The sequence below is a fragment of the Myotis myotis genome, unplaced genomic scaffold, assembly GCF_014108235.1.
Source record: "Myotis myotis isolate mMyoMyo1 unplaced genomic scaffold, mMyoMyo1.p scaffold_m19_p_4, whole genome shotgun sequence".
Taxonomy (NCBI): domain Eukaryota; kingdom Metazoa; phylum Chordata; class Mammalia; order Chiroptera; family Vespertilionidae; genus Myotis; species Myotis myotis.
The window spans coordinates 80,957,829-80,980,511 of record NW_023416346.1 but is presented as its reverse complement, the minus strand read 5'-3'; the positions used below and the strand labels follow the sequence as shown (position 1 = coordinate 80,980,511).

Below are 22,683 nucleotides of genomic sequence, written 5' to 3'. Positions count from 1 at the left end.
GTTGAGAGCCTACTGTGTACACAGCCATGTGCTATGCCCCAGGGATCCAGCAGTGACTGTGGTCTGAGTAGGAATGGGAGTCAGTGGCAGGGCCAGACTAGAATCCAAGACCCTGTTCCCTATACTCATAGGGCTTCCAGCAGGGTTGGACAAGGCTCACCCTACTCTTCTTACTTTCCCCCACCTGATCTGATGGGCCATGAGACAATCTGGGGTCACTGATCCCTGCCAGCAATGAACATGAGAAACTCCAGGGGTGCTGGAGACCTTATCTGATACCAGAAGCAGAACAGGAAGCCCCAGTGCTCACAATGCAGCTCAGGCCCCACAACCTTGTACCTCCCCAGAGGACAGTCAGCCACACACTCATGCAAACTCATCACCACAAACTTGGTACTACCACTGCCTACCCTTCTCTGCAGCACATAACTGCCACCTGGCTGGTTCTCCCAGAGCCTCCAGAGATCATGCACCTGATGCAGCTCTTGTTGCTTGGGCAAAGGCCCAGAATCTAGTCAGGTTAAGGCTTGAGCTCATCAGGGGCTTCCTGGGAAATAGCATGGTGGATTAGAGTTGAAAGACTGTGAGTTTGGAAGTCACACAGACCTGAGTCCACTGTGGAACCTAATATCTCTAAGATCCAAGTCTCTCAGCTCTAAAAGGAGACACCTGCCTAATTGAGTTGTTGTGGGAACGAAATGAGATGATGTTGGTGAAAGTGGCACATGGTCAGAAACGCACTGGTTGCCTCCCTCCCTTCCTTCTGTCCTTTCTTCCTTCCTTCCCCTGAAAGGAGCAAAGTCAATGTGCCTCTGAAACTGGGCTTTGTATCTTGCTGCAGTTCTTTCATCTGGAGGGAAGGTGGGCAGAATGGGGCAGACCCGGAAGACAGTAGAACCTGTGAGTGGAGGCAGAGAGGAGCTGACTACTGGGCAGCTGCGGGGCTGAGAAAGAGCCACTTACCAGCTATAAACCTTGGGCCAGTGACTTCTCTTAAGCCTGTTTCCTCATCTCTAAAATGAGGGTAAATGAACTGGGATAATGGATAATCAAGTGTGTGGCTCAGCACTTGTACTTAGTAGGGGGCCCAATAAACCTTCCCACCCATTGTACCAGAAAATAAATTTCCAATTCATGGCTGGAAAACTTGAGCAAATCCAAGAATGGGGTTCAGTTTCTTCTGACCCACATGCTATGAGGGCAGTGAAATCTTGCTGGGAGGGTCTCTGTGTGTACTGTGGGGCTGTTTAAAAACTGCACCTGCTAGTTTACTGGTGTCACATAGCACCACCTAGTGCCCAAAAGTGGAAAGGCCCTCCTGCCTGCCTCACCCTGCTTGGCCTCCCTCCCCAGGGCCCGTGTGTGTGTGTTTGTGTGTGTGTGTGTGTGTGTGTGTGTGTGTGTGTGTGTGTGTGAGAGAGAGAGAGAGAGAGAGAGAGAGAGAGAGGGAGAGAGAGAGAGAGAGAGAGGGAGAGAGATGGGGGACACTGTTATAGGATGGTACAGCTGGTTTATATCCCAGTTAGTGGAGAACTAATGCTATTTTTCAAGATGCCTAGTCCCTCCACCTCCTTCCGATACAAATGCAGAGGACTGTAGAAAGGTCCCTTGAGCTTCACTAGGCCATAGTTTCCTCATCTAAGGATTTCAAGGCTTTAGGATAGGGTTGTTTCAGGCAAGGTGTCTGGTAAGTGCCTGATGCCTCTGGGTACCCACCTATGCTTGCTCAATAACCCAGACAGTCACTGTCTTTACACACCCTTTATATTTTTATTGAGGAGAAAGCTTTAGCATATAGAATGATTTCTTATCTTCACAACACAGTAATGCAACAATAACACATTTATTTCCAACCCATTTTCTCCCGAGTCTCTGGGAATCCTTGGGCTGCTTTCATACCCCTGCATGCGTTTTCCCCCACCCCGCTTTCAACCCAAGAAAGTGCCCATAACCCATAGTTTCTCTTACAGTTCTTGTGGCTATCACATCACAACAAACATTAAAGATCTGGGAAAGGGGGGAAGAGGGTCAAAGGGTAACCCGGGTCCCCTTGCCTTCAGAGGCCCAGGAACCAGCTCACTGCTCACCCACTCTTTCCCCGGCTAAGGCTACAAGGTCTCAGGGTGAGAAGCACCATAGGAACAGTCACAGCCTGTGCTGAGTCGTCCCTGGAGGTGGGGATGTAAGGCACCTGTCCTTTGCACTTCTCTGGCAGGGACATGAGCAGAAGGGCCATTGTGTTGACCATCAGCAAACAGGGTCCACAGCCTCGAAGAACAGTAATTCCCCTTCTGGAACTCTCTCCTGAGGAAATAGCTGAAAAACAGACAAAATTTTCTTTACAGTGTTGTTCACTCCTGCACTGGTGGGGATGGGGAAAACCAGGTTACTGAAATATCCAATGAATTAGGAGAATACCTCAATTATTCAGTGTGCATGACTGACTGCATAGGTGGCAGCCGTTTTAAATCCTGATTATGAGCTTGCAGGATGATCTCCGCTTTGAAAAGACATACTGAAAACACACTAGAAAGAAAGGCAGCAAATAGTACTTGCATCTGTGTGGTGGGGTTCTGAATGTTTGGGATTTTTTTTTTTGTCCTTATAGTTTTCTCTATTTTCTACATTTTCTATAATGATTATGCATTACTTTTCTCTTTGGAGGCGGAGGAAGCCTTTTTAAAAGGTAGCAACAGGTTATAAGAACCTGGCTCCCCTGGTCCCCAGGCTGAGAAATTTATGATAAACAAAACGGCTTCTTACCTTCTGCTGATGAGTAGAGACCTCACCAGCAACCAGCCAGCGAACTGGTCATCCTCCAGCTCCTTCCTCTTCCAAGCTCAAAATCCTAAGGCTGGGATGAGGCTATCTACCAGACTCCAGTGAGGAACAGAGGCTTGATTTACTCTGCTCTATTCCTTCTGACTACAGACACTTTGATTGTGCTTGCCCAGCTCAGTGTCAAGGGCAGTTCAGGCCAACAGTGGATTTGCCTAGAATTCTGTGGCCAGTGACATAGTTTCTGGACCCATGGCAAGCAGCAGGACTTTTTATAAGGGTCCCTAGGTTTGTACCCAGAAGTCCCAGGAGTTACTAGGAGGCAGTCGGCAGTCACCCTCTCCAGCCTTACCATCTAATTGAAGCCCAGCTTCAGGCTATGGCTTGCCCCCCATGTGAGAGACGTGAGGATGGCCTGGCTGACAGGATACAGTCTCTGTAGAGAGAAACTTCCTCTCTCTTCTGAGAACTATGGAATCCTTTAAGTTGAAGTTAAAGAGCAGGCCTTGGGCCCTCTCTGTCATTGGTAGTCCGGGAAGGAAAGGCCAGTTAGGCCTTCTATGAACCCCCAAAGATGGCAAGTCTCCTGCAAAGACCTTTGGCTGGGGGTTGCAGTCCAAGACCTGGCCTGGGGAGGAGACCACCATCCCTAAGGAAAGAGTCACTCCTCACAATGTCAAACTGAGTTGTTGCTGCTTTTTTCTCCTCTTCTTCCTCCTCCCCCATTTTCCAGGCAACACCAAGGAAAGGGGTAACACTGAGTTCTGTCCACCAGGGATGCCTGGGAGGGCAGTGTGGTAAGAAGAAAGGGCCCCAGATTTGGTGAGCTTGTCCAAAGACCCTGATACAGTAGTCTGAGGGAAGGTTGAACTAGCTTGCTCAGCCACCAAGGACAAACCTCAGTGAAATGTCCATTTGACAAGTAGCTTTGCCCACCCTCACTAGACTACATGTAGGGTCCTCTTTGGGCCCTTCTGCTGGAGGATGAACCAAGTGTAAGCTTCTAGGCACATTTATGGATCCCATCCTGCTCTCTGTTGATTATATCTAGTAAATGTCCTCAGGAGTTCAGTGTAGCCCATCCTTTCACTTATTGGGGCAGATTATTGAGGTATTGGGTAAAGCTCTGGTGAGCCAGTCAGAGTTGATAAAATCATAGAACACAGGGTTAGGAACAATTAGAGGGGAAATGCAAGGGGATGACCAGTTCATTTACGGGAATAGGCCCAGAAACCTGCTCACTAGCTTGTGGTAGGACTGAGCAGAGTGCACAGTCAAGAGGACAGCTATTGCTGAGCCCTCCTTTCCCAAGTGGTCATGGCTGCAAGATGGTCTGGAGTTCTACAGGCCTTCTTCAGGTTCTTCAGGTCTGGAACTCCCTTAAGTACTAGTCAGAAAAGGGGGCAAGGTGTGGCAGCAATAGCAAGTAGAGGGGGCGCAGTGGAAGGGTGTGTTCTGGGTGGCCATCTCCCCCAGCACTCACACGCGAATTCGGCCACGTGCAGCCCGATGGCCTCCTGTCTTGGAGTGAGGCGGAATAGTACTGGGGGCCGCCTTCGAGTTTGGCGTTGCACCAACCGACCTGCCCTGCGAATCAGTGGTGGTGAACTATAGAAGGGTGAATTGGTACCTGGAAGGCCCTCCAGCAGTGGGACTCGATTCTGGTTCCTCCGTCTGCTGGCCTGTATTATGGGAGGTGATGTATCTAGGAAATTTTCATAATAGAAGCCAGAAGTCTGGGATGAAGCATTGGCATAGGTCGGCATCACGTCCATGAACTCATCTAGGTCATCATCCTGGGCCTCATCCTCTGTCTCTTCCTCGGGTTCTGGCTCCTGCTCTGGCTCCTGCCCTGGTTCCTGGCCCTTATCCTCATCCTTTTTCTCACCCTCATTATTCTTCCTCATTTCTTCCTCTTTCTCATCTGTATCATCCACCACGATCTCGTCTTCATTGTCGTTGTCCTCCTCCTGGTTCTGTTATATCTCCTCCTCCTTCCTCATCTCCTTTTTCCTCTTTTCCTCCTGCTCCCTCATCTCTTGCTGAATAGCTCTCACATACCTCCGCTGGTCCTTGTGAAGCCTGCGCCTGTGCACCTCTGCATCTTCATCCTCACTGTAGCGCTCTTCTCCACTGCCCTCGACATTAGGGTCTGCAGCAAAAGGGAAGAAGATATTGCGAACCCCAGGGAGTGGGATTGGCTTAGGGACACGCACTTTTCTATCTCCACACATTCAAGAATCAGCTCATCCAGGTCGGCCATTTGAGTTGACCATAAGAGCTCCTTGCGGAAGAATTCTGAAAGGCCTTTGAGGAACTGGTTTTGAAGGCGGCAGTCATCCCAAGATAAGAATTGGGCCAGGAGCTGAAAAGCATCTGCATAGCTGCCTAGGGTACAGTTTCCCTGCGTAAGCTTGCGGATGGCCTTTTTCGCCACACTTGGGGGGATGGGGCCATAGAATTTCTTACGGATTTCATCCAGGAAGCGCGGGATGTTGGCATGCAGGGGGCTTCCTTCCTGGGTGACTGAGATGGCCCAGTCCTTGGTGTCACCAGTGAAAAAGGAAATCAGAAAGGCCACCTGCTCAGCACCCCCAGGGAAATGATCCTCCTGGTCGGCTATGAAGGTCTCTAGCCGCATCAGGAATTCCGGCAGGTAGACCGGGTCGCCTGAAAAGGGCTCTAGCTCAGGCCACTCCAGAGGCGGCATAGGAGGCTGCGGGGGCAGTTCCTTGGAGGCGGGCAGGGGCAGCACCGGCGCTGGCGGGGGCGGGCTGGGCTGCGGGGGAGGGTCGACCTGGCCTTCTGAGGTGCCGCAGTCCTGGATGGCGTTGACCAACAGCTCCTCTGAGGCGCGCTCGGGCTCCGTGCGTGGGGGAGGCCAGCACATGAAGGGCAGTTCGCCCTCGGGCTCGGAGTCTATCTCGCTGAGCGGGAACTCAAAGTTCTCCTCCGCTAGGACCGGCACTGGCCAGCGCACAAAGCTGGAGACATTGCCCCGCAAGGAATTCACCTCAGCCAGGGCTCTTCCGAGCTGAAGGCCCAAATTGGCATTCTCCCCGTGAAGGGCATTTAATTCTTCTCGCAGGGCCACGTTCGCCATGCGTAGGCTATTGAGGTTTCCTGACGCCTCGGACATCTGGACTCGCCCGGGGTCCTGGGTCCGCGGACGGGGTAGGGATGCGGGTTAGAGAGCTAGGCACTCGGAAGGGAGGCCGAAATGCGGAGGGGCACGGGAAGGGAGCCGTGGGTGCGGGGTAGGCCGAGCCACACCCACCGGGGCGAGCACGGCTGGCGGGTGGGCGGGCGCTGCGGGGCGCAAGGCCTGGCGGCGGGGCCTGGGGCGCGTTACCTGGTCCAGGGGACCGGAATGGGCGGACAGCGGCAGGAGCCCAGAGGCGCCGAGCGGAGGTCGCAGGCGGCGAGTCAGCAGCACTCGGCGGCACCCCAGCGGCTCTGGAAGGAGTAGACTGCGGCTCGATCTGTCGAGGAAAAAATGTTGCGGCTGCCTGATCCCTGCTTTTAAGTGCAGCCTCGCCCCGCCCCTCTTCTCCCCTCCTCCCGCTCCCCCCCACCCCCCGCCCCGCCGCTCCCACCGACAGGGGCGGGACTTCGGGCACCGTGGGCGCCCAGTGGCCGCCTCGCCCACCCTGGGCTGCGCCTCTCACTGACTCTCTCCTTCCCTAGCTGCAGCTAACTCGAGTCGGGAAAATGCGACAGCGACTGCCCACTCGAGGTCGTCATGGCGACAGCCAGTGAACGTGTTCCTCTCCTCAGGCAGGCCCCCGAGTGTAGAGGAGCTGCTTCGAGAGGCGCAGCTTAATCTCCAGAGCCTGTTGCAAGGTACCGAGAGGGTGTGGGGCTTCGTCTGGACCCACAGGCCAGATACGCAGCTGCTGGAGGGAGGCATTGAAGAAAGAGTACAGGGACCAGCGAGAAAGAAAAAAAGTTTAAAACCCATTGTAAAACAAAACACACATTTTCCATCTGTCACCTTCCAGACTCTAAATCACCACCACCACCTTTTTTTTTTTTTTTTTTTTAGCTCAGTAGCCCATGGGCGAAAAGAGGACAGAAACTGAGACAGGGCAAATGGTCAAACCATTTATTTCCAAAGACAGCTGGGTGAGAGACTCCCACAATGTGGCCCACATACCTCCCAGACATTCCCTTGCTACATCACCCATGCCTTTGGAATCCTGGCACCTGCAGAGTCTCCCTCTGGGATTCACTCATTCTACTCTTACATTAACCTCGTCCACGTATCTTCTGGGTAGCTACTGCTTCACCAAAGCAAGTCCAGTACACAGCACCCAGCGCTCACTTCACCCCGAATTCTCACTGTCTTTGAGCATATAGTGTGCAAAACTGGGTCCACAGACCCAGAGAAGCAGCCCAGTCAGGGTGCCTGAGCAGTCAGACTGCACCCACTAGGCAGATGGAGAAAACACAGACTTGGAAAACAGAGCTAGAATATAATTCCATTCACACACCTACTTAGCTGTGTGACCGTATGCAGATATCCACCCTTTCTGAGCTTCACATAAGTCATCTTTAAAGTGGGAATTCCAATTCCCTACATGGCACAGTTTTGTGAGAACTAAAAATAGGGCTTAGCAAGAGCGTCTTGCTGCTGGAGAGACCCTGATGAGATGCAACATCAACTCCTGGTACATGTCCTTTGGAACATGGGCTGAGCTAAGCACAATATTAAAGTTGATATGAAAAAAATAAGGTGGTCCCTGATAAGACCTTACAATATGAAAAAAATACACATTTACCAGACGGATTTATCCAATGTAAGTGGCAAAAGTATTAAAGCTCAGGTCTATGAGAGAGACTATTGGCGAGCTGCAAATACCTGGGTGGAGATTACAAGGGGCATGCATATATCCAAGTTCACTGAACCATATACAAATCTGTACACTTTACTGTTGGTAAGTTATAACTCAATAAAATAATACAAATAAAAATTAAGTGCTAAGTCACAGGCTCCATACCCCCTTTCAGCCCTCACATCCCATTCAGACCTCTTTTCTAAACCTAGAAGACCTCCTCCCTCTTCCCCACTCCAATCATTATACTTTCTTTAAAGTTCTATTCTTGCCTCCTCTAAGAAAACCTTTCACATGAGTTCTGCACTTTGCACCATTCCCTCCATAAGCACGCATATGAGGCACTTTGTACCATCCTGTTCAAGAGGATTTTTATAGTTCTGAACTGCTTTTCCTTGCATTTGTTCATTCATTTACTCTTTCATCTACTAGTCCTGGGTATATATTTTGTCCACCTGGCCAGACTGAGCTTGTCAGCATAAAGAACCATGTCTTTTGGGTTTCCAGAAGCACCTGGCACAGGGCTGGATCCCCAAGAGGTGCTCAATAGACATTTCTTGAGTGACCGTTAAATATGAAAAAATCATCTTATCAGCTCTCGTTTATTCATGCCAATGAAGATTAATACTGGTGGAGAATAGAAAGTGGCACACGGCCACCCAACTGGACTACAGCCATAATCCCCACCTCCTTGCCAGGGCAGTGCTTACCTTAGAGAAGCAAGATACCAAGGGACACCATGAGCCTTGTGTTCAGATAAGAGAGGAGCTACCATGCAGGAAAAGAGTCAGTGTGTTCTGTGGTGCCTCCGTGGACAGTTAGGACTGGGGGAGGAATCCAGAGGGAAGCAGATTTCACCGTAAGATAAGGAAAAACTTTCCTGACACCTGACAGCCCCAACTGTCCTTGGATGGAATCGGAGGCCTTGGGAAGAGGGCTGCTCCCTCCTCTGCAAGTGTGTGCAGAGGCTGAAGATACACGTTAAAGGGCTGCTGAGGAGGAAGTCTGAGCCCAGAATGGGATGTTGGACCAGAGAACCTTTGAGGACCCTCCTGACTCCAAGTTGTAATTCTTAAAGTCTTTGCTCAAATATGCATAGAGTCCTGCCTGTTGATTCCTTACTCTCACTTCCTTCATTTCGTTGGATTCTTTCCCTTCATTCGAATTCATCAGTTAAATGAAACCAATTCAAATCTTATGCATCCTTCTTATTCCCTGATGATGCCCCTGAAATTCTCCTTCTTTCTATGCCACTTCTTCCCTTTCCTCTCCTTCACCTACACTCCCCTGGACCTGTCACCACCTGCAGTGGGACTAAGATGCAGGAAGCCAGGCCCTTGGAGGCTTGAGTAAGAGTTCTTGACATTCAAGGGAGCACCCCATGTTGGACTTCCCAATACAAATCTCCTTGTGCTTCACCCAGGTCTTTTCCCAGCTAGGGTTGCAGAAAACCTGAAGAACTGGAGAGCTTTAAAGAGAGGGCCTTGCAGCATAAAGTAGCAAAAGGTGTCTGCACCCTGAGCCTCCACTCCAAGTTGAGCACTTAAGGAGTGGACCACAGACTCACGGGCTTAGTCCCAGAACCACCACAACTCAAATTTCTTGATTCTCTTTTCTCTTCGGCTCTCATAGTCCCAGGAAGTAGGCATTTTTCCATTTCTGAATCCAGAGGCTCAGAGGCCAGGACATATCCTAAAGAAATAGGGCAAGTCAGGCCTGGCAGCTAGAGCAGGAGCCCTGGCTCATGATCCCTCCCCTGCCCGGCACCTGACCATGGCCCCCTAGAGTTTGTATCCACTGTGCTGTTTTTCAGAAGAATATGAGGAGCAGTACTCAGAGGCCAGACTGCTGGGGCAGACCTTCCGCTCTGCTGATGAGGCCCCTGAGCCCACTCCCAGCCCAAGGCCCCAGTCTGCCAGGCGTCTGGAGTTTGTATTGATGGTGAGTTGCATCTTCCCCTGCCTGGGAGAGCCAGTGCAGAGCTCGCCCTGCACCCATCGACAGGGGATCTTGAGCTGCTTACATTATCCACTGGATACTGCTGCTCACCTCTGCTCACCAGCAGAGCTACCCTGAGGTCCAGCCCAGATGGGTCTTGCACAGTAGGTGTCTGGCCTGGCAGCCTGTCCATGTTCTCCTGCCTCCCAGATGAAGCCTCCAACCGGCCTGCCTAGACAGCCATCTTGTGGGCATGGCTCATCTCTAGTCAGGAGTACACCCTTCCCATCACCTTCTTTCCCAACAGCCTACAAAACAGCAGCTGAGCGAGGATGAGACTACCACCCAGGGTGTGAGGGCCCCTGAGGCCTCCCTGAGCCTGTCTACCACAGCCGACAAGCAAGTTGCCTGGAATACCCCCTTCCCTCTGCCCATCCTAGAGGAGAAGCGGTGGCTTCAGCCTTGCTCCACGCACTCTGACATTGTGCCCATCAACATCTCTGGTAGAGTTGCTTAGCACCACCTCTGTTTGCTTCCCTCCATGCCAACTACAGACCATCCTCTCCAAATGCACTAGATGCTGGGGGAGGGAGCAAGACTTTCTCTGCTACTGGCTCACCCTGTACTGTCAAAGTCATGGCTCTTGCCAGGGAATGGAGGCATGCAGAAGATGGGGCTATGGCTGCTCTTTCTTCACTCTACTAGCACTTCCACACTAACTGAGACCATCTTATAGCAAACAAAATGTTCTTAAAGAAAACTCTGAAACTTTATGAACTTGTGTGCTCTTTGGAGCATCCATGGATATTTAAAGTTTGTGAGTTATGTTTGGATTGGGGAAAGGAAACTTCTTTGCCAGAAGCCATGTTTGGATAGGAGTCTGAGGGAAAGTGTGGGGTTCAGAGTGCTGATGATAAAAGGGAGGCTCATACCCAGGACGCAGACCATGGGCCTGATGGCACTTTAAGTGGACACTCGTCTTCTAGTGAGATGGGTCTCCTCAACTCGCGCGTGGTAAGTGTTTAGGAAGGGAAGTAACAGAAAGGGACCAAGGCCCAAAAAGCCAAAAGGGGGCCAGTACTATCTCAAAAGTGGAGAAAATAATGTATGTAGCTTAGTTGGACGTGGCTTTGGGAACATGTGACACTTGTACCACACACCTTATTAATTCGTGCTCCACATTCCATTGGCTGTAAGTGGAAGAGGAGGAGGCTTGGTCATTTCAGAAGGAGATAGGGCCAGCAACCCAATTAAATCAAGACTTCATGACCCAAAGGGACCAGAGGCATCCTGTGAGCCAACATTGGCTTGTGGTATGCTGGGAAAAGTTGATGAAGATGATGAGGACACCTCTGGCCACATGTGGTGATGCTTTCTGTATATGGGGCCATCCAGCACCATTGGTGTCATCTCGGGAAATTAGAGGCAGAAAATAGAGCCCACAACCTAGGGAGACGTACTAAGAGGAGTGGGGGTGGAGAGAAGAGATTCACAAAGTGATGGTGGGCACTTTATTTCTAAACATATCTTACTCTCATTAAGGCTGGCCCTGAGCTTTGCCCATGTAGTCACTTGTGGGAGGGGGGTGCCATATGCAGCTGTGAGGCTGAGAGGGGAGGGTTTGGTTAGCCAGCTGTTGAATGAGAGACAGTGAGTGGAGCAACATACTCACCCTCTGTCTCACCCTGCCCCTGTCCCAGCAGTTCCTCAGGAACAAAGACTGACCCGGTGCTTTAAGAGAAATAGATCTCAGTCACTGCCCAGGGGCGAACTTTGACAAAATGTAATCAAAGGTGGCTGGAGGACAGACTATCAGGCTGCTTCCTAGATGAAGGGGGGAGGCAAGACAGCTTCTGGGAGACACTGTCCTCTGGCCCACGTTAAGGCTTCTTTTTTAAATATATTTTTATTGATTTTAGAGAGAGGAAGGGAGAGGGAGGGAGAGACAGAAACATCCATGAGAGAGAAACATCAATCTGCTGCCTCCTGCATGCCCCACACTGGGGATTGAGCCTGCAACTCGGGCATATGCCTTGACTAGGAATCAAACCATGACCTCCTTGTTCATGAGCTAACACTCAACCACTGAACCACACCAGCCAGGCTAAAGGCTTTCTTTAAGGAAAGATTACAATCAAGCAATATCTAATCTGAACCTGTCTCTCTAAATCAGTGGTTCCCACCCCAGGCTGTACATCTGAATAATCAACTACCTGGGAAGTTTGAGAAATAGCTTCTACCTGGGCCCTCCTCCCAAAGACTTCAATATTCTGGGGTGGGGTTCAGGTATTGGAATTTCAAAAACTGCTCAGTTTATTTTGATATGTGGTCAGGATTGAAAATCATGGCCCTCAGCTACCTAAGACTCACAGGTGACCCTGGGTGTGGCCTATGTGTGCCTTGGGGCTCTGGGTGTCTGGGGCCATGTTGGGAGGGATATGGAAGAAGGGCCACCTGCCTGGATGCTATTCATGCTCATCGCTACTGCCATCATCCCTTCTCTCTACCTCAGGCCCATTTCCACTGTACTGTAAACAGAAACCAAGATGCACCCAAGTGTCTTTATTTTGGCTACAGGGCAGCAGTTCGATAAACATGCAAGTTTGCGACACTCCTTGTTTAACACAGAGACAGCCGTGAACCCCAAGTCCACCCTGAGGCGGAGGCGGACCATTATTGGATTCTCTAACTTTTCACAGCAAGACCAAGGTGACCTCACCACAGCTGATTCCCTGGGCCATTCCCCTTGCTCTCTCCCACCAGTCCTGCCACCCGGTGGTATTGCAGTTATGGGGAACAAGAATAATTTGGGGGATGGGGCTTTGGATATCTTGAAAAAAGCCAATGTAGTGATTAAAGATAGCCAAGGGCCTTTGGTCAAGGAGAGCAACCAAATATGAAGAAGAGGTCTCCCAGGCTATAAATTCATTGTTTCTCATTATAATTGGAATATAACCATATATGTTGCTTAGGCAAGTAGGTAAAGGGGGGAAGCATCACTAAAGAACCATCTTAGCAGAACCATTATGCTGTTAAATTAATGCTGTCCAAAGAGCACAGGCCTTGGCCAGGTTATATAACCTCTCTGAGCCTCAGCTTCTTCATCTATAAATTGGGGATAATGATGCCACCTAGTGGAGTGGGGAGTTGCCATGAGGATTAGAGTCATTGTATGTAATTTGCCTACCATGTGCCTGGTACATAGTATGTGTCAACAAAGGGTGACTGTTATTATAAATTATCATAGCAGTAGAAGGCGCAATAATAATAATGATAGAGCAATAATAATTGTGTGTATGAGAAATCTTGGGGGATTCTGAACATCTGAATGGTTGCCTCACATCTGTAGGTTATCTTAAGTATCTCATGTTGCAAAGCTAAAAAGAGTCAGGTGCCAAAAATGCAACCAGACTCTGGGCTTTCCAACGGTGGCTTACTCCAAATCCGGGCTGAAAGTCACACAGTGCTGTCCTTTATGTAGTTCAAAAACTTCTGCTTTCATCTCAGGAGAGATGAACTCTGAGGTCTGTGATGCCTTCATGAGCCTGGGGTGAAAGCCCCGAAAACCCAAGGTAGTCCCACCTGCCACTTCATCTCCAAAAGGAATAATCAGAGCTAGAAAGTCTTTGGCAGCCATCTGGATAATTCAAGGCCACCCTGTGACTCACCATGTCATGATGGGCAAGGACCCAACTTCCCCCGCATTCCTATTGATGGAAAGGAAGAACCAAGAATTCTGTCCAAGTTGTTGGCAAATGCTTCTTGGCAAAAATTTGGTGCTTCCGGGGGATCCCTGGCAGCACCACTAATGTTCTGTGTTTCCCTCCTCCAGGTCTCAGCAACAGCCCCACAGGCAGGTTGGCTTGCTCTACCAGCTCAGACATCAAGCCCAGTCATTCTGTTCCAGAAGGTGTTCATGGAAGAGTTGCCATTGGTGAGGAAGCTCATTTCCCAAATCTCACCTCACCAGTACTGAGAAAGCCTTCTAGTGATCCTGACGAACCTCTCCAGGTGCGTGGTGGCACCAAGCCTCCTGGCATGGAAAGCATGGGAATGGTGTATAGCGTCTCCAGTTCTTGCAATGGACCAACAGAATCTACATTCTCTGCTTTGTGGAAAGGAGATGCTTTCACCTATATGACTCCAAGTGCCACCAGTCAGAGCAATCAAGTCAATGAAAATGGAAAAAATCCTTCCTCTGGGAATTCATGGGTCTCTCTGCACACATTGCCACCTCTGGTTCCTAAGGAGGCTGCTGCACTCTTTGTCACTCGTGATAACCCAGCAGGATGCAGTGGATCAGCTGGCTACTCTGAACACCCTACACAACAAAGGCAAGTATCAGAGCGACCCTTCAAGATTGGCCTTCTGACTGGTGGCACCTCAAGGCTGGATACAGGCCCAGGTGGGGCCAGCAGGTTCCGGGAGCGGTCACTGTCTGTACCTACAGATTCAGGCACCACAGATGTGGACTACGATGAGGAGCAGAAGTCCAATGAAGCCTGTGCCTTGCCTTATGCCAGTACAAGTTCTGAGGGCAGTAACAGTGCTGACAACATTGCCTCCATTAGTTCCCAGCAGGAGGCCCACCACAGAAGGCAGAGATCCAGGAGTATCTCACTCAAGAAGGCCAAAAAGAAGCCTTCCCCACCAATGCGCAGTGTCTCACTGGTCAAAGATGAACCAGTCCTCTTGCCAGAAGGTGGGTCAGCACTATCCAAGGACCAGAGGCCCAGGAGCCTTTGCCTCTCCTTGGAACACCAAGGACATCATTCATCCCAGGGTCACCCAGCTGTGCCCACCTTCAAAGACCCAGAAGATACACAATTCTCCCACCACTGGTATCTTACTGACTGGAAGTCTGGTGACACCTACCAGTCCTTGTCCAGCTCCAGCACTGCCACTGGCACCACAGTTATTGAGTGTACCCAAGTTCAGGGCAGCTCAGAGTCTCTTGCCTCCCCTTCCATCTCCAGAGCTACTACACCTTCCCAACTCTCCATTGAGGTAGAGGCTAGGGAGGTACCCTCTCCAGGAAGGCCCACTGGGCTGATGTCACCCTCCAGTGGATACTCCAGCCAGTCGGAGACACCAACACCCACTGTCTCCATGTCCTTGACGCTGGGCCACTTGCCTCCTCCAAGTGGTAGTGTCCGGGTACGTCCAGTGGTACCCGAGAGGAAGTCATCACTGCCCCCAACATCGCCAATGGAGAAAATTTCAAAGTCACGATTATCGTTTGACCTACCACTGACCTCTTCTACCTACCTGGATCTGTCTGGGATGAGTATCTCCATACGAAGCAAAACCAAGGTGAGCCGGCATCACTCAGATACAAATTTTGGGGCCAAGTTGGTCCAGAAAACTGGCCCCAACCAGCCAATCATGCCCATGGTTACTCAGTCTGATCTACGTTCTGTCCGCCTCAGGTCAGTAAGCAAGTCTGAGCCAGAAGATGACATTGAGAGCCCTGACTATGCTGAGGAGTCGGGAGAAGTCTTCACCTTGCTAGAGAGAAAGATGAAACCTCCCATAGCTGAGAAACCCCCACTGGCTCGAAGGCCTCCAAGCTTGGTCCACAAACCACAATCTGTCCCCGAGGAGTACCCACTAACTTCGCCTACATTGGCTATAACCCCTAAGAGCTCAATTCAATACATGAGGCCATTCCCTCCAGACATCTACACGGTGGTGAGGAAACCAAAGTCCTCTAGCTTCCCTGAGGCCAGAAGCCGAGGGGAGTCAACAGCACCCTCAGCTCTTGTTTTTACACCTTTTGCCAGTTCCTCTGGTGCTTTCTGCTCAGAAAACCAGCAACCTCCCCAGGGAAGTACAGAGGATGAGGGCTCTAAGGTGAGAGCCCTGCCTGAAAGAATTAGCCTCCAGAGCCAGGAACAAGCTGAGAAGAAGAAAAGCAAGATTCCACCTCCTGTACCAAAAAAGCCCAGTGTGTTATACCTGCCTCTCACCTCACCCACAGCTCAAATGGAGGCCTATGTGGCTGAACCAAGGCTGCCTGTCAGCCCCATCATCACCCTGGAAGAAGATGCCAAGTGTCCCCCAACTGGCGACCACCTGCAATCACCTGGTACAACAAGGACGACTACCACCCCACAGGCTGATGATGGAAGGGAGGCAAGCCCTTCAGGTTAGTAAACTATCTGATGGCTTTTCCTTTCAATCCCAGGAGAGATGATGGTGAGAATGTAGTGCCAGAGACAGAAGCCAGTGCCCCATGATCCTGACTCTGAGATGACCAAATTAGTAGGGGCACCTCTTGAGAGTTTGGGTTACTCTAAATAGGTCTCACTGCTCTTGGGATCAGGACTGAACCAGGGGTAGATCTCCAAAGCTCAGTTTGAGGCAACCTACTCTGGAACCCCCAGTGCAGAGATAATGAAATTAAACTAGGCCTTAGCACCCTAGGACCTTAGAAGCCCATTTACCTAATCAGGCATGTATCCCCTGCTCTAGGAACTCTCTACCTCACTGTACAATACTTTTGACTAGCCACACTGAATTTAGTTTCTGGCATGGGACTCATATTCTCCCAGGCTGAGGTCAAGTGCCAAGGTGGGCTTGCAGGCTTCTGAAGCAATGCAATATATTACCACCAGCAGACTTTCTTAGTGCTTTTAAGAGGAAATAGAGCTCACTTTCTTGGATGGTTAGCTCTTTCTGGAACAAGAAGACTAGGCTAGATAATATTTCTCATCTTTTGGGGGGGGGGGTTCCTGTCTCTTTTTGTTTTCATTGTGGCAAAATACACATAACAAAATTTACCACCTTAACCATTTTTAAGTGTACAGTTCAGTGGTGTTAATTATATTGACAATGTTGAGCAACCATCACCACCATCCAGCTCCAGAACTCTTTTCATTTTGCAAAACTGAAGTTTACAACCATTAAACTAACTCTCCATCACTCTATCCCTCCAGCCCCTGGCAACCACCATTCTTCTTTCAGTCTCTGAATTTGACTACTCTAGGGACCTCATATAAGTGGAATCATGAAGCATTTGCCCTTCTGTGACTGGTTTATTTCACCTAGCATAAAGTCCTCCAAATTCATCCATGTTTCTCACTCTTTTTTGAACTCTTAACACCAAAATATTTTGGCCTTCTTTAAGCTGATTTGGACTTTCAACATAAAGTAAGTCATTGTGACTAAAACATGCAAACAAATCAAAGCCAAAGGTAATTTTAGAATATTCGTCCTTAAACTCCAAAGGCTCCCTCTGAGATTCAGACAAGTCCCACTCCCACCATTGACTGAGTCATTGCTTAATTGCTCTCAGTTCCTTGATCTTTAAAAATGACACATTTAAAATAAGAAAATGCTCAATCAACCTATTGTAATGGAAGAGGCATGAGAGAATAAAGTCCTAGGCTTGACCTTTAGCACTGAGTCCACCTTGGCCAAATCACTAACCTTCTGAACATCATGTTCTTTGCAAAATGGAGACCTTAAGAGTCTCTGTCCTGCGCCCATTAGTAAATGGGTGGACAGAGTTGCTTTGAACATCAAATGAAATACAGATGATAATGTGCTTGATCCTCACTATTGTGGTCAAAATAATTCCTTCTGGTTCTTATACCTAGGGAGTATTATGGAACCAAGTACTGAAGAAAAAAGTGTTATCAGTGATAAAACAGCTGAATGGATTGCAGAAGATGATGATGATGTGTTTGTGGCTTCACGTACAACTGAAGATTTATTTACTGTGATACACAGGTCTGGCCCAATTTCCTTAATTCCTATTGTAATCACCTTCACTTTGTATACCAAAAGACAAACTGCTATCTCTAAGCAGCCATTAGAATTGAAACTAGATACTTAACTCCAGATACCCACATATGTGAAAGCAGTAAGGGCCTCACATCGCCAATTCACTGACATCTTTGGATGAAGTGGAGGAGGGGTGGGAAGGGGAGGACCAGGTGCCAAGAGAGAGGACCCTCATCTCCTAGCAACCAAAGGACCTATTGTGGCTCTCTCTGCTCTCCTACAGCTTTGTCTGCAATAAGACATTTAACCATTCATAGAATTCCTTGTACCAAAAAATCTGATCAAGAAGTGAAGTGGGGCATCAGGCCAAGTATCAGAGCAAGAACTTAGGCAAAGGGAGACCGGATGGGGACCCAGTTATTGGACCGGGACACAAAGCAAGGGCTTGGTGGGGAGGAAACTGGAAAAGACCCAGTTGTTGGAGCTAGAGCACCAGTTCAGAGCAGGATCAGCTTCCAGGCTGCCTTGATTCAGAGTCCCTGAGCTTCTAGCCTTGACTCCTTAAATTCTTCTTGGGTCCCAGAACCTGGGCAGGACTGAGCCTGCAGGCACAGGCCAATGACTCCAGCTGCAGGCATTGGGAAGAGTGAAGGGTCACCCAGCTGGCATGACTCAGTGGTTGAGTGTCAGCCTATGAACCGGGAGGTCACAGTTCGATTCCCAGTCAGGCACATGCCCCAGTTGCAGGATCAATCCCCAGTAGTAAAGAGCGTGTGGGAGACAGCCGATCAATGATTCTCTCTCATCATTGATGTTTCTCTCTCTCTCTCTCTCTCTCTCTCTCTCTCTCTCTCTCTCTCTCTCCATCTCCCTTCCTCTCTGAAATCAATAAAAATATATTTTAAAAAAAGAAAAAGAAAGTGAAGGGAGATGGGGCCAGACAAGGGAGCCCAAGGACTCAATGGTGAGAGAGAAAGCTGGTGAGTATAATTGCTTGCAAGGCTGCTGCGTAGAAGTTCCCAGATCATGTCACTGGCATTCATGAAGTTATATGAAGCATTAGGAAATGTCCACCACACGAATTCACTCAAAGCAAACCTTCTCTTATTTAGGTCCAAAAGAAAGCTGCTTGGCTGGAAGGAGCCCGGTGAGGCCTTTGCCGGAGGCAGCAGACCAAGCTCCCACTCACCAATAAGGAACACAGCTGATTCTCCAATTAGTGAGTCAACTGCCTCTGCAGGGTCAAGCGGCAGTATCAGCCTAGATGCTGGCAGAAACGATGATTTCAAGGCCTTGCTACAAAAGAAGGGCAGTAAGGCAACTCCAAGGTCCCGCCCCTCAGCAGCAGAACTGCTGAAGACCACTAATCCACTTGCTCGGAGAATTATTGCACAGTTTTCAAAAGACTATGACACCACCGATAGTCCCAGTACCTAAGCCCTGAGTTGAGCAAGTAGGGATCAGTTACTAAACTTGAGTATAAAAAGGGGAAGAGGAAGGGTTCTAAAAAGAAACCATGGAAATAACAAAAAAGCCTACATTTCTTTTACTTAAACTCACACTCCGGACAGCAGGAGAGAGACCACTTTATCTAGAAATCATCAGGCACTTTAATCATACGCAGACATTTTATGTTTTCATACTTAAAATCTTGCCATTATTGACTACAGATTTTCTTCTTATTTTCTGCCCATGGTGTGCACCAAGAAGAAATTCTCAGATGCAAGGGCACACATGCATGTTTTCAATGAATGACCAGCTACTCCATCCCTGGCTCCTATTACTAAGGAGAACAGTGTAAGAGCAGATTGGAGGCTGTCAAACCTGGGGAAATAGGGAGCCGTTGCTGATTATTCACTTCCTTGGTGAGGCCTTAATGACTTGTGTGGAGAAACAGAAAGACTCTGATGCCTCTTCAACCACAGTTTAACTCTCTTCCACTGGGTTTGCAGGTGTGCACTTATTTCGGCATGAGTTGATTGGATGGCTTTTGTGCAAAATATGAATGTTACTTGGCCCTGAACTTCATGCCTTTTTTAGTTTGATTGTCTACACGGTGATCAGGGTGATGACGTTCGATAACATACAGACCCTTCCCCCACACACACCCCTTAGCTAGAAGAGGTCAGAACCTGGTTACTTTGAATGAAACAAGCTCAGCCAACAAACAAGGCAGCCATTTGTCCACCCTGATCTATCTGAGGTAACTTGCACGCATGCTTTCAGACCCTTCTATGGGTCTGAAGCTAAACAATGATAGCTAAAATCTGTGCCCAGCTTATGCTGCATTCAAAGAACTCTCATTTCATTGGCATATAAAATTCATTACAGTAAGTAATTAGCTGAACTAATGGCATCACCAAAGGCTCAAGGAGTAGAGAAAGTAAGTGTAAACTTGCCCACCACCGTTCAATTCAGATTGTGGTTTGTGGTTGGTTGGTTTTGTTTAAAGCAAGTCTTACTATGGTCCAGAACTGAGAATGCATAAACTAAAAGGATATATCCAGAATCTAAAAGGCAGCTTTGCAAGTTGCTTTGGCCCATAATACAAAAAAGGCCTAATTAGTTAACCATGTGGGGAAAGAGGGTAAGAGCTGGGTAAATAGGATGCTGATGGAGCCCCAGAACAATCATTGTGACTCCTCCTGACCGCTCCCCCTCCCAAAGCTAATATGCACTAACTCTTCTTGTCAGCTCAATTTTCTAATCAAAACCAGAGCAATGATTCATTTGATTTTCATATGTCTGGTTTCTGGGAGGTTGGGGGAAAAACAGACCAAAATTGAACAAAGAAAACTGGTTGAGCAATAATGGAGAGGTAACCGTCCACTGTCCAAGGAGGGGAAAAGAAGTCAAATGAAATAGTAGTCTGTCTCACAAAGAGGGTTCCCTTACCCTTTACTTCTTCACGCCCTGCCCCAACAGATTCATTGGTCAACTTCCTAGAGGATGCAGAAACTGCCCCAGAGACAAGCAGATCTTAATTTTGATAGATCGTGTTGCTCACCAATAAGAAGCAAACTCTTAGCACAACTGCCCACACTCCAGAGAACAGAGCAGCTGAAAAACCACACTGTGTGCTGAAAAGACTTAAGCCTCTCACACAGAAGCCCTGGGCCTAGGCACTTGGTTGGTACAGGTCTGAATTCTAGACTTCTGAGTACAGGCCAGACCCACCCACTCCCTTGAAATCAGCACTTTCCCCTGATTTATACCAAAGCCACTTAATATAATAAACAACAAAATCCCAGCTGCTTTGTAAAGAATTCAAACTATTTGGTTTGTAGTATGGATGTTGATGATAGAGAGCAAGTCATTCTCAACATAACAGAAGGACCTGACTAAATTTCAGGGGTTTTACCTGAAATAAAATAGATTCATTACTAGCCTTAATTTATATATGATTGCCACACTTGTCTGTCCCAGTCTCAGAATTCCAAAAGATGCAAACATTTTGCTCTGTAAGGAAATGAAGGAGAGTTTGTGCTTTTGCCTAACAAAGGTAAAGAACAGCCAGGGCCTTCTTAAGAACCATTATGAATAGCTGAACTCTAAAGCCAAGTATAAGACTCACATTGTTTAGGACTTGTTACTTCTGCTAATTTTTCTGGAAGCATCATGTTTGCTACTTCTAGTGGGTTTTGCCTCTCCCCTCACCTTGCTATCTCTAGTGGTTTCCCCAAAAGATTTTAAGCTAAATGCTGTGATACCTTTATATTTTCCAATTACATTGTGTCTTACTTTCCTCTACAATAATCTGTATGCCTGGATTTTTTAGAACATCTTCTACATCATCACTCTGGCACTCAGATGCTCAGTGGTGTTCCCATTAACACAAAAGCATTTGGGGCAAAGATTTTATGGTCAGAGGTAACATTGAGGACTGGAAATATTTACTTAATGTTTTATAACAGGTGGACCTAGTTCCAAAAAACAACAACAAACTACTATTTCTACCAGTCATCGATGAACAGAACACTGAACATCTTTCTACTCCTAACACTCAACCTCTCTCCTCCCCCTTGATTATCGTAACAGCAACTCTCTCTCCCACCTAGGCGCATACCACGGTATTTGCTGCCTTCTGCACCTACTCTGCTGAAACGGGAGAAGGGAGGCTGAAAGCCCCTCCAGAAAGGCTTTCAGAGAACCTACTACTGCCACTATTACTAGTGTGAAAAATAACAATTTTTGAAGGTGGAATACAGAAGAGGTGCAAGTGAAATGAAGTTGGCCCCAGGAGGTCAACTAACAATTCAAGTTGTTTCTGCCCCTTTGTTTCCTCTGGTTCCAACTTATAGCAGCAAGTGGCTCTGCTAGACTGACTTCAGTCCCATCAGGAGAGCAGGAAGTCATCTCCAGGAGAGGTTAGTTGGTAGCTAAGAGTGCTTTGCACTTATTTGTGGTATGGATGTTGAGGATAGAGAGCAAGTCATTCTCAACATAACAGGCAACTTCACTGGTATCTCTTCAACTTTGTCTGCTTCAGTTTCTCTCCTGGGCCTTCCACCTGGCCTCAATTTGTCCCTTAGCTGCAACCCCTGTAATTCGCTTCCCTAGCTGACAGCTTGCCCTTTAAAAAAAAAAAAAGAGCAAGACAGCAAATTAATTCATGTTAGCTTAATGACCACAAATTGAGCAGTTGATCTGGAGACATTACATTGAATCTACAAAGACAGATGAGATTCTACAAGCATTTTACCAGACATCCATTCTAACTCTCTAGAGCAGGGGTGGGCAAACTTTTTGACTCGAGGGCCACAATGGGTTCTTAAACTGGACCGGAGGGCCGGAACAAAAGCATGGATGGAGTGTTTGTGTGAACTAATATAAATTCAAAGTAAACATCATTACATAAAAGGGTATGGTCTTTTTTTTCAATAGTTTTATTCATTTCAAACAGGCCGGATCCGGCCCGCGGGCCGTAGTTTGCCCACGGCTGCTCTAGAGTCTAGACAACATGGATTGGGTTGCTATCTCACTGTATCATCAGTCTGAGCAGATCTGGCCAAGCACCTGCCCTCGTCCTCATAAATGAACTATTCTCTAAAAAGACGAGTTCATGATCAGTGCTCTTTTCCTCGCCACTGCAGCCTTTCATTATCACCAGGTCTGTAACACAGTGGTGAGCTTTCACTTTAATATGATTTGCCAGAGCCAGGACTAGAGTGAGGTGACTGAGGCGCCTGGGGCGCAAAATTTAAGGAGGTGCCCACTCTCAGGGCTGTGCAAGTGCCTTACCCTCGTCCTGGCCCTGCGATTTGCACTCCATAAAGTATTATCACTTTATCTTCTTCCAATGAACAAGCATGGTTCTTCTCATTTGGGGGGTAACTCGCTATAAGTTGTATCAGATGTTTTTATTGCTATCTGTTTTTCACTGCTATAAATCTTCGTATGCTTA

The 22,683-nt window shown here is 48.4% G+C and overlaps 2 protein-coding genes across 2 annotated transcripts; one reads left to right on the top strand and one right to left on the bottom strand.

The window, feature by feature from the left end:
• Positions 1-2,291: 2,291 nt before the first annotated feature.
• RTL5 (retrotransposon Gag like 5) lies at positions 2,292-6,450 on the bottom strand. Its single transcript, XM_036305076.1, is given in 7 exon segments — positions 2,292-2,316; positions 2,419-2,526; positions 2,764-4,298; positions 4,301-5,002; positions 5,005-5,935; positions 6,131-6,260; positions 6,428-6,450. Coding segments are annotated over 3 exon segments (1,656 nt in total). The 5' UTR covers positions 5,918-5,935; positions 6,131-6,260; positions 6,428-6,450; the 3' UTR covers positions 2,292-2,316; positions 2,419-2,526; positions 2,764-4,257.
• NHSL2 (NHS like 2) lies at positions 6,149-22,086 on the top strand. Its single transcript, XM_036304170.1, has 8 exons — positions 6,149-6,203; positions 6,466-6,621; positions 9,427-9,554; positions 9,859-10,054; positions 12,129-12,260; positions 13,384-15,699; positions 17,153-17,285; positions 18,392-22,086. Exons 1-8 carry the CDS (start codon positions 6,149-6,151, stop codon positions 18,714-18,716), a joined length of 3,441 nt encoding a protein of 1,146 aa, XP_036160063.1. The 3' UTR covers positions 18,717-22,086.
• Positions 22,087-22,683: the final 597 nt, after the last annotated feature.

Coding starts and splice junctions, on each gene's coding strand:
- NHSL2 (XM_036304170.1), top strand. CDS start 6,149: ATGGGCGGACAGCGGCAGGAGCCCAGAGGCGCCGAGCGGAGGTCGCAG. Junction 9,555..9,858: donor GTCTGGAGTTTGTATTGATG/GTGAGTTGCATC, acceptor CTTTCCCAACAG/CCTACAAAACAGCAGCTGAG. Junction 15,700..17,152: donor AAGGGAGGCAAGCCCTTCAG/GTTAGTAAACTA, acceptor TCTTATACCTAG/GGAGTATTATGGAACCAAGT.